Here is a 14,551-nt window from a genome sequence, read left to right on the forward strand (position 1 = left end):
AAATCCCAAACCCACCAAAAAACCCAGAAAACCCAAGCGGCATGAGAATTAAGTTTAGTTGTTCATTCTAATCATATCTGATGAAAATGAGGGCAATATACCATTTCCTTTGGCCAAGAGACTTGTGCAAAGCTGTGCCTTCTCAGTACTGAAACACAGTCTAGTCCATACTAACCAACGACATGTCCAGTGAAAAAGTCTTGCCATTGAACACGATACTCCTTTTCCTTGCCTTCACCATTCACAATTAATGCTTGAAATTTTTCTGAAAAGTGTTCAGCAGTTGCAGTTAAGTACAATTTAAAGTGCCTGTAAAAGAATTTACTTCCATTTATTTTTAAGCAAAGTATTACAAAAACCAGACACATCCAGTCCCCATTTTACTGAACAAAGACATTCAAAAGCATTAACTCTGATAAGCAGGTTACAAAAACATATGCTGCATAAGTCATAACTGTAAACGTTAAAATTTTAAAGCGTCAAAGATGTTCAATTAAAAACAAAACCCTACACACCCTTCACCCCAAACAGTCATGGTTTGCTCATGATGCACCTTCTCCATAGGCAGTCAAGCAAAACCAGTTACCAGTACCTATTAATAGAAGATCAGACGAAGGAATTTGTTTACCTATTTGAAGTTAAATTATCTTAAAGTTCTTATTTTCCAAAATAATAGTCAGAAGAATATAAGAAATCTGAACTCTGTAGATTTTTATGACAAAGTGTCAAAAAAACCAAAGGCTATCCCAAGAAGTAAGCAGAGTACCTTCTCTGGAAGGAGCCACATGGGCTCTTGGTTTATGTGGGTTTGGGTCAAAGATGTTTGGTATGCCCCTCTGCAATTATTCTGCAATTATCATTGGCAGTATTGCAACCTCGCCATAAAGTCAGGGCGCGTGAGGCAGTTCAAGACAGGGACAGCCAGACATTTGATCCCAAGAACCTTTTATACTTGCTACCCCACTCCAAGCATTTAGAGATTTAAAAAATATTCACAACTTGCATGACAGTTGTAGTTGTAGATGACAGATGGGGAAAGCACACGAGAACTCTGTAGACAAAGACGTCAGATGAACAAAATCAACCTACACTTGTTAATTAATACAAAGCGTTATTCTCACCCTACTCCCCCATTTCAGATTCACAATTTCAGCACTCTGATACCTGTCAGGCACTCTTCTGGCACTCAGAACAGCATCCCTACAACCTTTGTGCTTGCTCTCTTCTACCTCTGCTTCCCCTTTCACCTGTGCTTCTATTTCCCATCTTGTAAAAACAAAAAAAAAAACCAAAAAAAACCAACAAAAAACCAAAAACATTAAACTGTTTTATTGAATGGGAAATTTACACTCAGTAGGAAGAGGATTAAACCTCCATGAAAAAAAAATAAAATTAAACTCTTGGGCAACAGACCACATGCACTCCCCAAACTGAAGGCAGAGATTTTCGAGAAACAGAGGACAGTCCAGAAGCATGACTATGTTGCCAAGATGAGGTAGTGGGATCCAACCCAATCAGTGGAAGTAATCTACATGAAACTAAAGCTAAGAACAAAGCAAAAGAAATCTTAAAATCACTGACGCTTCAGCAAACACAGCGATACAATGCAACTCATTTTTCTGTTTCCCCCAAGCCTCTCTGAAGTCATATAACCATGCAGATCACTAATTTATGAGAACTGGCCAGTCATGACAGAAAACAAGATAACTATTTCTGGGTTTGGAACTGCATATTAGTCATCATGTAAACTGAAATAATCAGCAACTGTTCTGTTGCTGATGATTTAGTTACCTTTGCAAGGCTGAAAAACTTAAGAGCCTCTCCACATGAGTCTCAGGCTGGAGATCCCTCTTCTTCAGTGAGTGTTGCTGGATGCTAGACTGAGAAAGGATGTCGTAGTGTGAAAGCATGGACTCAACTGTGTCTGGAAGAACAAGGGAAGTTTTAGTTTCAAGAGACTCTTTCTTTCACAAACGCACACACATAACAGCAAAACAGAGCCTCCCATTCCAACAGCAAGATCACAGTTTGCTCTAATTTTAGGATAACTGTTGTAAATGTGCATTTTGTGCAGGCAAGTAGAAATTGTGTGAGACAGGACACGATCTGAGAAAGGCAAACAAAGAATTTAGCTCAATTCTCATAGCAATTTTAGAGCAACCAAGCTATCATTTTTACTGCCACAGCTGTGGAGAGCCAATGCCCTCCCTGGCTGCCCTCTGGAAACTGGGGAGAGTATCCGCACTTCTCTGGTGTGAATCACTCTCCTCCCCACCTGCTGGTCCCCACGCGAGTCTGAGGAAGAAAATAATTTAACCAAGGAAACTTCTACCAAATTCACTGCAGATCAGGACTCCATTTATTACCTTTCTGTCTGACAGTAGTCAGAAAACAGATGGCTGCACAGCTCAATCAATCAGAAATAACTAATGAGGCAGCTCATATGAGGCACCTCCAGGTACCCCGGTTTCTCAGTACCTTATCATCATGCAGAACACCTTTGATTTCCCTACTCAGAACGTGAAAACTTGCTCAGAGGAGGGAGACGAAGGGCCCAAACCCCTATGGGGAGCGGCACACAAATTACAAATTCAGGCCAATATTCTGCAGATGCTTCCACTGTTAACAAGTGCTCTAAACAGTTCCCAACAGTGTTTGACTCTTGCTGATAAAGCCTCTTGCTGCTTTCTAAGGCAGCCCTTCTCCAGGAGCACCCCCCCCCCCGCCCAGGCTCTTCCATTCCAGAGCACCCACAACCCAGCGAGACACCTGACAACAGCCTTCACTTCCACCAGCACTGATCAATTAATTTGCTATTTACAGCCTTAGAGGCCCTTATTCCCACATCACCATCTTCCTTCTCTGACAGGGGCGTTCATGCTTTTCACTGCACCAAATGTGGAGTCAACTGTGTTTTACAAGAGGCAGAAGTGCTCATCCAGTCATTTTTTATTAAAAAAAAAAATCATTTTTCCCCTCCATTTCCAGTTATGCTTCTAAACCAGATATGACAGCTACCAAAGTGGGGGTTTATTAACGAAGATGTCCTTCCACCTCTTCAGAGCCCCCAGTCACTAGCGAGCCACCCAGCAAAGTAACCTCATGCATTTTATTGGACTTTTAAGTGAGCAGCATCACTAGGAAGCTGAGTTTTACTGGCTCTTGTGCAACAAGTGAAGATTGCCAACTTGAAATGCAGACTGGTATACCTCCTGAAGTTTGGTGTTCTTTTTTTTCTTTTTTAAAACCTGACACTCAGTACCATCATGCCTCTAAAGCCCAAGAAAGCCTTTAAAAACAGGCACACTGTTTGGGCCAAGGCAAGCACCTCCCTTTTTATTTTATGAGGGGGAGGAGAATTCACCACCAGTGTATGTGTACTCATGTGCTTGTGTACACTGGAAGTGAGGGTGCTGCAGAAGGAAAAGATGACCTCACAGCCCTCTTGGCCCTTCATCAGACCTACTAGCAAAGTGACAGACTGGCAACACAGCTGCCTTCTGCAGCGGAAGCCACGGAGCAGCGGCTCCCAGGCTTCTCCCACCTGGCTGCCACTCCCCTGCTGTTGAGCAACGCAGGAAGGGCAGTGCAGTTGCAATTTCCTGATTTCTGTTTACAACCCACAGGTCGAGAGCACCTGCAATCGATTACCATGCGTTTCGGGTTATATGCAAAACTAAGTTTCCACCACCTTCTTCATGTTGCGTTTTTTTCCCCTTATGTGCCCAGTTGCTGCATGCCAGGCAGTGCCATCATCGGTAGCTTGCCACACGCTGCAGAGAAGGTTCACTAGAGCCACACAGTGACCAAATACCTAAAACCCCCCAAAACATCCCTTTTCTTTAAAAAGCCCATCAAAATTCATTGCTTATGGTCTGGCACCTGCCCTCATCCAGAACCACCTGGGAGAAGGGTAGGGACAGGCAGGGAAAATCAATTCTGGAAAAAGCCTCATTAAACTGTCTAGTCCTAAATTGTTTTAATTAAATTTGAGAGTCTTTCAACACACCGTCAGCTAGAGCAGACCCCTCAATTAAAGTGAATGTTGATATATGGGATACCAAGTGTTGGTTTGTGATACAGAGCAAGTGTGTGGGCCATGAATCAAGAGAGGTGTGGTACCACTCCTGCGCTGTTTGGGGACTTACTGACACTGGGACTTGCTGACACGGGGACTTGCCAAGCACAAGGTCTGCCCAAGGGGCACAATTCCAGCTGCAAAACACTACTCCTCCTGCCCCTTTCCACCTCTGCTTCCAAAATACTGCCCAGAACCAGGAGGAGGGTCATGCCAAAAAGCAAGATGCAGCTGCCACCGTGGCCAGACAAAATGTCCCAGTTTCATGGCAAGAGACCTGAGAAGTCTGCTAAAGAAATTACGTTCTTTTATTTGGTAGGCAAGGAGAACTTCAGAAGCCCTGCTCCACCTTACTACACACAAACACCCTTCCAGAAATGCCTCACAGAGACACCGGAAAGGTAGCAAGAGCAAGACCTACAGAGTTGATGAACATGAGTAAGATGATTCTGTTAAAGTAACAAATGAAGCACAGGACACTCCTAGTTCCTGTAACCCTGAAACAAGAATGCACTTGTTCGTATTTCCTCTTACCCTTCCTAAATTTGTTTGCTTTTAATTTTACTTGCGACATAAGTAAAGGCTGAAGACATGCTGCTGCTAGACATAAATCTGTGAACTAATTCAGGTATCAGAAGGATGTGGAAAAAATATACTGGTTACACACTCAAACCAAATTTTTTCTGTAAAATTTTCATACCATGAAAATGAATCCATGGTCATGGCTTACTGAAAATAAAAGATGAAGTGTCATTATTTAAAAAAAAAAAACAGAACTGTACAGAGTCCAACTGTACAGCAGTCTGTGGATGGGAGCCACAGCAGGCATATACTTGACTACTTTTTATTCAAGTTTAATAATCTTTTTGGCATTCCTTCCTCATTATCTTCACTATGGTCCAACAGCCATTTCCCAGGGGCTTCAACAGCACTGAGCTGACTCAGGTCTTCCCAGACCACTTTCCTGTGGTTCCTTCCCTTCTGCCCCCTCCTAGATTTCTGCATTCCTCTCTTTTTGCAGGAGACCTAAATTTCATCCGGATATCATGAATATTTGTTTGTTTACGACTGCCAGCCTTCACCTCATTGCGCCTTGATCCCTGGAGGAAGTGGGACATGACCTTGCCAGACCATAACACATCTCAGGTTTGTAAGAGAAACAGGGAAGGAACATTGGTGACACAGACGATAACCCCAAAGTCCCCAAGAAGAAATCCACAGCAGTAACTTTACCTCTGTCCCCAGCTTTGAACTCACCAACTGTTTCCTCCTTTTCTTCCACCTCATTTCGAGGCTAAAAGGCAATCGCCACTACACTTTGCAACTTACGAGACACAGCAAAGTATCTTTAAAGTAAATTATGGGCCAGTACGCATTGCAGCAGGGTGCTCCAGCAGCAAAGAGCTCAAGAACGTGCTGGGCAACTGCTTAGCTCACTGAGTCAGAGCCCACCGCATATTTTTTAAAAGAGGAGGTTTCTCTTCAAGTGCTCAGCTACCAATTGAAATACCAATGGCATCCTTCTCCAACCAGCTCAGCTTTCGTAAGCAGAACAGTAAATTCCCATGATCTCACGCCCAGCCTACTGCCCGGAAAGCAACAAGTAAATGTGGCAAGTCAGCCATTTCACAAGCACTCTTTTGAACTGCAGTATTTATAGAAAGGTTAAGCTTATCTAGAAGCATGAAGTTTTAATCCAGAAGATATAATTAATATTTTAAAAAACTCTCTTCACAAATATCCAATGATAGAAAATGTCTCCACTTAAAACACAAGACCCAATATATTTTAAAATATTACTTTCAGATTTAAAAATGACCACAAGAGCATCAGAGGGGTCCGCAGGAAAGATTGCAGTTACTTCTCCAACCATCCCAAAGGGAATAAAAGCAGAAATAAACCTCCTGTCAAAAGGCACTGGGATGGGAGGGCAAGCCTACAGAGAGCAGCCCTAGAACAAGCACAGCAAACAGGCTTGGGGAGGAGCTTGCTGTGTGACTGTTAAATCATTGGTACCTCCAAGTCTGAAAAAAGGGCTCCAGCCTGTATTTTGTGTTGCACTCATTGACTACCATCTGCGCACTAATTTTGAGCTGACTTCCAATGGATACCAAATGCTTAACAAAAGCTTCTGAGCGGCTAATAACAATGTTTCTGATTCAGCTGGGGAGTGACTGAATGATTGAAGGGCTCCATATTCTTTATTGCTATTACTTTTTTTTATTATTATTATTATTTAGATGATGACCCTCTTTATACATAAAAATATTTTAATTAAAGTAACCAAATACAGCCACTTCAAATATAATTCACAGCCTCAGTCAGAATTTGGAACACATTCTGGAGTCTTTCCAACCTTAACCATAAGAGCTAAAGCAAGTCTCCATCACCGCACACAAAACAGCTGCCCCGCTGTTTGTGGTAACAGTCGGTTACTGGCTGCAATACAGAGGGATCGTTTGACTGGAGCACCATTCCAGGGAATGCTAATGGAGAAGGCCAATGTATTCATACCTCAATATATCCATATCTCAACTGGGCACACACATGGTCTTCACCAGGCAGGATGCAGTCATGCCTAAATGTTTATGGGTACCTTCTCGTAACAGTTTGCACTGCTTTTAGGAGACTGTTGATGAAGAGGATGCATTGAAAAGATCCATCTGTGGGAAAGCTGTTCTGTAACAGCTCATTACACGTGCTGTTACATCTTTCTCTGGTACATCTGGTACAGAGCCGTTGCCAAAGACGGAAAACAAAGTGAATTGAAATGCTTATCCCATGTGAAACAACCCATGCTTTTAACAGTTTAGATAAATCGTGTTTACTTGTTTCCACCAAAGAGTGGCTGCTGTTTTGCTCATCAAGTATACGTGAACAGAAGTTGTGTGAGAAACAGGCTGAAAGTAAGAACTAAATGTATGTCAGACTGCTTATAAAACATAACAGGATAAAGGTTTACACTCTGTTTAAAGACATTTCTAGACAAACCTGTTAGTAAGAAGGGCCAGCCACATCAGCATTGCTGAATGTTTTAAAAGGCATGTTTTTGACTTGATCCCAGCTGCACCAAACTTGCTGAGCCACGTGAGAAAACAAGGTGACCGAATCCAGTTAGTCACCAGCACAGACAAAGCCTCAGGGTACGGTTACACAGACCTCGCACTGGGAGGTAAAGGTAGGCTGACTATTTACTGTCTACCAGCTACTCCATAGTACAGTTTCCCTGCAGTTACACAGGCTAAACTACTCTGTACTTATCACACGTTGAGAAATGCCCAGCGAAATGCACCACGAAAACTTAACCTACAAAGCACCCTCTAGCTCGTCTTAGAAAAAACTTGTTCAGCTGCACGCTTATACTACTCCGAAGTTTTTTTTCCCCTACAGTAAAACAGACATCTGTTTCTGAACAGCACAAACACTTCCTTAAGGGTGCAAATTCTGTTTAGCAGAAGTCATACAGATATTTAAACTGCTATTTCTGATGGGTTTGAGTACAGCCGAATACACCCAATGACTCCTACATGTTACCTCACACACTTCCAACCTTGCAAATTTTCTCCTTCACTAAACACATCTTAAATAGGGACCAGTGAGGAACAAAATTTATTCTGTTTGATCTACTTGATTTATTAACTCAGTCTGTGCTATCAGTGAAAGTAGAAAGCACTTTTTTTGGAGGGGGAAAGCAATATCCTGCTCAAATATTGACATTATAAAAAACATAAGGAAGCCCACTGAATTAACATCCTCATATTCAAAGTGAAACCAGGGCAATACAGCTGTCTCATCTTAAACCAGAACAGCATCATATGACTTGATGCTCAAAAAAACCCACCCCAAAAACCACATGCTTTCACATATCCTGCGGACAAGAACAGCCAAGTCACAGGATGTAGTCTTCTCTGGAAATAGATCATTTGTCTGGCTCTCCAAAAACTGTCAGCCTTACTACTTAGATGTGCTTAGATACCACACCACTAAATCCTGCTCTGTCACAAAATAAGTTTGAGCGGAACCAGTTCTAGATAGAGACTAATTACTGTCTGGGCTACACATGTGAGACCAACCCCTTCTCGCCATCTGACTGCATCTCTTCTCCTTGCGGATATGACTATGGACTCACTCAGACACAATCTTCCAAACTTCAAGTTACGTCACAGACACTGAGGGGCAGAGCTTTAGGATTTCATTAACTATCTGAAAAGGTGAGAAAGGAAACCGGGGAATGCAAGGGATACCATGTTCTTGTTCAACAGCTCCATAATTACAGATCAGCATCAAGCGGGTGGCAGCTATAGGTGCCTCCCCGCCTAACAGAGCCCCCTTCCCATCCCACCCCCCTGTCCATGTACCTACACAGGTTAAAAATGCAAGTAGCAAGGAGGAAAAAAAAGTACAAATAATGCATATTAGGAGTAGCACAAGACGACAGGGATGGATATTGTGAAGAGATGCAGGGCACAAGTGACATAAATATGGGATAAAAAGCATACTAGCTGCAGGCTGGCAAGCAGTACGGTCTCATAAACCTGCAAGACCAGAAGACACCAGGAAGACCATCAGAACCATTGAGAGGGTTGCAGGGTATCCCCAGAACAGGCAAGTTTGAGTATAGCATATGAAATCTGTAGAACAGGACAGCAGGATGTACTGCTCTTTGTTAAAGAAACCTGGCTCTTGGTTAACCTTTTATTACACACAGCAAAGGACTTCCCTTAATCAGCCTGGGAAACAGGCAAACTCAAACTCCTGCAGTTTATAAAAAAGCCGGGGGGGGGGAATCAACCTATTTATAACAGAAGTTAAATATAAACTTCTATCTCAAAGATAAATCTCTCCTGACTACTAAACACATAATTAAATCCTGGTGTAACATTAGAGAGCAATCAGGAGAACCCTGTGCTGAAGGGCTGGCTGGTTGCGCTTCCTTGCTCGGCTCTTCCAGCCACAGAGCAGAAACCCACACTGGGGCTTCTGCACACACACAAAAAAAATTCCAGAGTAGCAGAAGCGTGAAACCGAGATGAGTCACTGCTGCTATCAGCAACAAACAGCAGCAGTGAAGTTCTCCATTTTTACAGTGAGGGTAAAGGAAAATAAAACCACCACAAATCTTAAATGCAAACAAGAATTTTCCTTTCTGGCTGCTTAGAGGTCAGACCAAACTGGCAGTACTGAAAACCAAACTCACACTGAGCACTTATGTTCTTAATAATTCTTAATAATTAGAATTTAATCTAGTGTTGACATACTTCACTTTCTTGACTTTGAGTACTTCTCTTGGAATTACACTTTTATCACATTTTCTTTTTTTTTTTTAGTTGGAAATGGAAACATTGACTGATTCACATGAACAAAAGAAAACAAACCTGAGAAAAGTACTTTAAAACCTTGATATTAAGTACCTCCACAGAATAGGTGGCCAATCCACAACACAAAAAAAATCACATTGATAATTTGCATTCAATAAGACCACATCTATATGAAGCATTTGCTGCTTACATGGAGACAAAGCATACGACAGACTGTAACGTTATCACTTAGCCTGTAATACCACCTATGGAAACACTGCATCTACAAATTTCTACAACGATTTTGAAATAATCCCACAGCATCCTGGGCACGTATCGCACACTGCAATATACTGCTATTTGTTTGTATGTCCGTGGATTCTCCTCCACATAGTGCATGGCAACATACACATGCAACCTTAGTTAGGCTTGAGGAGTCAAACTGCAAAACCAACTCAATCCAAAATAGATCAAAAAAAAAAAAATCTTGCTTCAAAGGATATTAAAGTGGGATAAGAAACAGTAACAAAACTGGCAGACTATGGTAGGGAAATTAGTCATTTGGTCCTTATCTAGGTCTTGCCTTAGTCTCTTACAGATGCTTCAGTCCAGAAGGAGGAAATTTAATCTTGCATAAGGATTTTGTCACTAATTATCTCACTGCATGCTCTTGACACTGAACTAAACCTCCCACCCCTTAACTCTTTGGCAGCCAGTTACGCTCCTGGCCTTACAGACTTCCTGCGCTTTGTCACACCAAGTGTGAAACGGAATTCAAAACTGACTGCGAATGATTCTATGCTGCCCTCTGTATGACTCAGCTCCCCCAGTTTGTTCATCAACCCTACTATCATTTGTTTTTTTTTACTTACAACAACTTGTAAATTCTAGTCTTTTGATGTGCATTACGTAGGTTTGCACCAAACCGTATATGATGTGTCATTTCTTTAGCTCATGCAGTTTGTTTTGAGTTCTGCGCGGTATTTGAGCAGTGAAAAACAATTCAAGCCCATGTTACCTGCCTCAGATTTTATTAGTGCAATATAATAGGTAGAAAAAGACCACCAGTGAGTGACTCAAAGAATATCATCTGCCCAGGAGAGGAACAGCTATCTTATTTCTTTATTTCCCTGCTTAGCTTGTGATAAAAAGATCTCATCAAAAACAGATAACGGTAGAGTAAGACACATTTTACATATCAACTCTATTCTGGGCAATCCTGGATACATGCTGCTTAGTGGCAGTGCACTACTAATACCACTGTGTTGTAAAACAGATTCAAGCAGCTTTTTAGATATATTCAGTGATGTATTCAACAGCACTGAAGCTGGATATTTATAGTGCTACTCTTTTCAAGTACGTTAAGACTTGTTATCATTCAGATATCTCTGAGCTCCAAGACAAACAGCATTAATATTTAATAGTTATAAAAGGTTATCTTCAAAGATAAACAACAACAGAAAGAAAAATTTTAAAAGACTTAACATTAATTTTTCAGAGGTAAAACTATAACGACAGTCATTGTATTGACTAGTAGTCACACTTCTCACAGAAATTAATCCCTGTTGTCAACATTATTAAAAAGAGCACCGCTTCCAGATCATCTAAAGGCAACAAACCAAGGTGGATACCATCCTACTTTCATCCCTCACCTTGAGCACAACCCCTACCATCCCCCAACACATAGGGCAGGGACTTGGACAGTCATGCTGTGCACTAGTCCAGGGAGTGGACTCCACAAACAGAAAACACCTAAATGCAGACACCCTACCCCTTACCAAAAAAAAAAAGCGATTAACTTCCAGGCAGCTTAGCTCCATGAATGTGCTCACAGGAATGGGGAAGGGATCAGAAAGCTGAGGCCAGGATTGTGGCAGTCCCAATTTAGATCAGTTTAGACTGCTGGAGCACCACACCCTAAGATTACTTTAGCTGAAAAATGCTGGGAAATAACCCATGTCTTTATATCTACTTATTCTATTTTTTGACAAATTCTGTTCTTTGCGGTATAATCATTTTTTTCCTTCCTGAAAAACTGAACTTTTAGAGAAACATGCAAGAAAGTTCTTAATAGAAATCACAAAATGGTAATCCTTGAAACTTCCTTAAAGATGCTGCTTGCCAGAAATCTGATTTCAGTTCACAAAACTCAAGCTCTGTGGTTAGAGAGAGCTCTCAAAATAGCATAGTTGAAATTATTAGAAGGAAAAGAAGATATTTCAGAAAACCAAGCTGTGCGTAAGATGAGGACAACAGAACTCCAGCAAAAGATGAACATAAAACCACAGTAAAGTAGGCAAAGATATTTGAAGAGCAGCTTGTAAAAGGCATAAGGCTAGTACCTGAAATAGCTTTTGTATACCAAAAGAAACCACCCAGCTAAATTATCAAAGGGGCTTGTAAAACAAGTAAGCTGCAAAGATGACCCCAAGAATGGATGCTAAAGGCCAGTAGCAAAAAGTAAGAGAGTAATTGACCTTAGCATTCACTGCAGAGGAGACTAAAAAGATGCCCGAAAGCCAGTCTTGATAGGATGACCAAGACTCAAGAAAAGACTTCAGAACAAGACAAAAAAATAAGCAAGAAGTCAACGGGACATGAATGTATTATCCCAAGAGTTACAAAGCACTGAAAAAATTAAACTGGTCAACTACTAATCATGGTATCCAAGTACTATACTACCGGGCTTGCCGCAGGCAGCCTGAAAAGTGGCAAGTGCAGGACCAGTCTCCACTCCAGGTATCATGTAGGAGCCTAATCAACAAATACACTTGATGTCCCTACCTGACAAAAAAGTAATAATAACAACAAAGCATGAATTACTAGACCTGTGGCTAAATAAGATACTAGGGAAGTAGTGCCTCGTATATATTAGCTCTTCTGAAAGAATGAAGCGTGTGGATAAATGTAACACAATGGAGCACACCTGGATTTTTCAAGCTGCCTCACAAAATGCTTTTATATATTTAGATTACTGAATGACAGAACAAAAAGTCTGATGAAATTCAGTGTATAAAATAACACAAGGAAAAGAAATTCTCACTATATCTATGCAGCAAAGTATTTCAGCATAGTTATTACCGCTCAAAAAAAAAAAATAAAAAGAAAAGAGATCTTAGAGTGACTACTAAACAACAAAAAAAAAGCAAAAATCCCACTCAGGAAGAAAACAAAGCCAAAAGCATTCATCACTATAAATCCATGGTACCTTTGTATCACAAATACTGCCTTGCAGTCCGGTCATACACCTCAAATAAAAATTCAATACAAATAAAAAGTGTATAGACAAAAGTAACGACCAATAAAGTAATGATTTTTTTCCCATACTAAGGATTATTATATAAACTTTTATATATACATATAAAAGACAGATTACAAAGGCGACAAATTACATAGGTCTGTAAGTCACTAAAGGTGTGAAGAAAATGAATAATTCTTCCATATTGACCATTTCTGACAACAGAAATGATCAAAGTTCAGAAACACAAGAAAGGAGTTTTTCCTCCATGCAGTATTTCAAAAAAACGGAAGAGCTCATAGTCCAGGCATGACGGTACGGAGGCCAAGAATACAAAAACTATCAAATAAAGATCACACAAATTCAAAGCAGATAGGTACTCAGAAGACATAAAAATCTGACAGGCCAAGATGCAACTTCTGTTTGAGGAGCTCCCTGACCTGCCTGATGTTGAAAGGACATGCTGTGTTTGTTCTGCTTCTGTTACGCTTCCTGGAGCGTCCACCACTGAATCCTATTCCTTCCCAGCTCCCTGCAGTCACCAACTGATGAGGTCTCCACAGAACCACAAGTCTCCACCTCAGGTGTGGGAGAGAGGGACAGAGGTGCAGCCCGGACACCTGTTGGGAAATCTGCTGAGAGATCTAAGCAAAGACAAGGGGACTTGAAGCAGTCACCACTGGCTGCACCAACTGGAGACAGGACATCTGACTGGGTAAGAGCTGATTATTGCTTCTCGCAACAGCTCATCTGCCATTTCGGTGATAAGCTTTTCCTTATTCAATAGAAGTTTGCAACTTCTTCACTCCGAAGTAAAAGCTTATATGCAAAACTAAGTTTACAGAAGTTAAATAAAACAACGGTACTCCTCCATGTTAAGCTTTCTAGAAGTCACATTCAGCTGCAATAGCTTTAGGCTCTCTCTGCAACAGTGACTCTCCAACCAGAACTATGAAGGGAAGCCATTTATATGATCATCCTGCTCTAATGTAATGCAAACTCCCGTGAGGAAAACTCCTCAGCAGACCTTGGTGCGAAGAGTGGTCTCACCACCCCCCTGCAGAGCGCAGCGACCCCCAAACACACCGCCCACCACCAGCCATGCCTTCAGCTGAAGGGGGAACCACCGCCACAGCGGGAGGGGACGGGGCCTACCCGGTCTCCAGGGCGCCCTGCGCTCCCCGGCGCACACCCACCGGGAGGCAGCCACGGCGGCAGGCCGCGGCCTCGCCCCCGGCCAGGGGCCGCCCTCCAGCCGGGCGCTCAGCCAGGCCACCGGCCCCCGGCACCTCACGGCGCCCCACAGCGCTGGCCAAGCCCCACACCCCCCTCCCCACTCTCCTCCCTCGAGCAGATACGGGGGGCCCCCCCCGAGCAGAGATGGGGAGCCTACCCCGGCCCTCGGCGTGGTCTCTCCCTCACCCACCCCTCGTCCCGCGCCCGCCGCGGTCCCGCCCAGCCCCTCACCGTAGCGCTGCCGGCGCGGCGGGCGCCCCAGCGCCTCCAGCCCGCCCGGCCCCCACAGCAACGCCAGGGCAGGGACCAGCCACAGTCGGAGCCTCATGGTCCGGGCGCGGCTCCCTCCTGCTCCGTCCGCCCGCTCGTTCGCATCCGGTCGGGGAAACTTCGCTCTCCGCGACCCCTGGCGCTGTGCCGGGCCCGCCGCCCTCCTGGGCCCGCACCCGGAAGCGCGGCGGCTGAGCCGCAGAGCATTGTGGGCGCGGGCGGGGCCGCCATCTTAGGCGGTGGGGCCGGGCGCTGAGGGGAGGCGAGGCCCGGCCGGGGGCCTGGCTCCTGCGGGGCGGTGGTGGGGACAGCCCGCCCTTGGTGCGACGTGGGCGGTGCCACCGCGGCTGCTCTCCCCGGCAACGGCCGCGGTGTGAGCGCGTGAGGCGCGGGGAGCAGCGTTTCTCCCCCCGAGTGTACTCGCTCTCTCGG

General features: G+C 43.5%; 1 protein-coding gene across 2 annotated transcripts in view; it reads right to left on the reverse strand.

Moving 5' to 3' along the window:
• The window catches only part of ADAM17 (ADAM metallopeptidase domain 17), a 36,226-nt gene extending 21,897 nt beyond the window's left edge, over positions 1 to 14,329 (reverse strand). The window contains exons 1-3 of one of the 2 annotated variants that reach the window (XM_074581812.1): positions 14,081 to 14,329; positions 1,792 to 1,924; positions 176 to 309 (exon numbers count right to left, since the gene is read on the reverse strand). In XM_074581812.1, coding sequence (XP_074437913.1) covers positions 176 to 309; positions 1,792 to 1,924; positions 14,081 to 14,177 — 364 coding nt within the window. In that variant the 5' untranslated portion in view covers positions 14,178 to 14,329. Of the gene's footprint in view, positions 1 to 175; positions 325 to 1,791; positions 1,925 to 14,080 lie in introns of both variants that reach the window. The other variant, XM_074581813.1, reaches the window with a different exon arrangement.
• Positions 14,330 to 14,551: the final 222 nt, after the last annotated feature.

The sequence above is a fragment of the Larus michahellis genome, chromosome 3 (genome assembly GCF_964199755.1).
Source record: "Larus michahellis chromosome 3, bLarMic1.1, whole genome shotgun sequence".
Lineage (NCBI taxonomy): Eukaryota > Metazoa > Chordata > Aves > Charadriiformes > Laridae > Larus > Larus michahellis.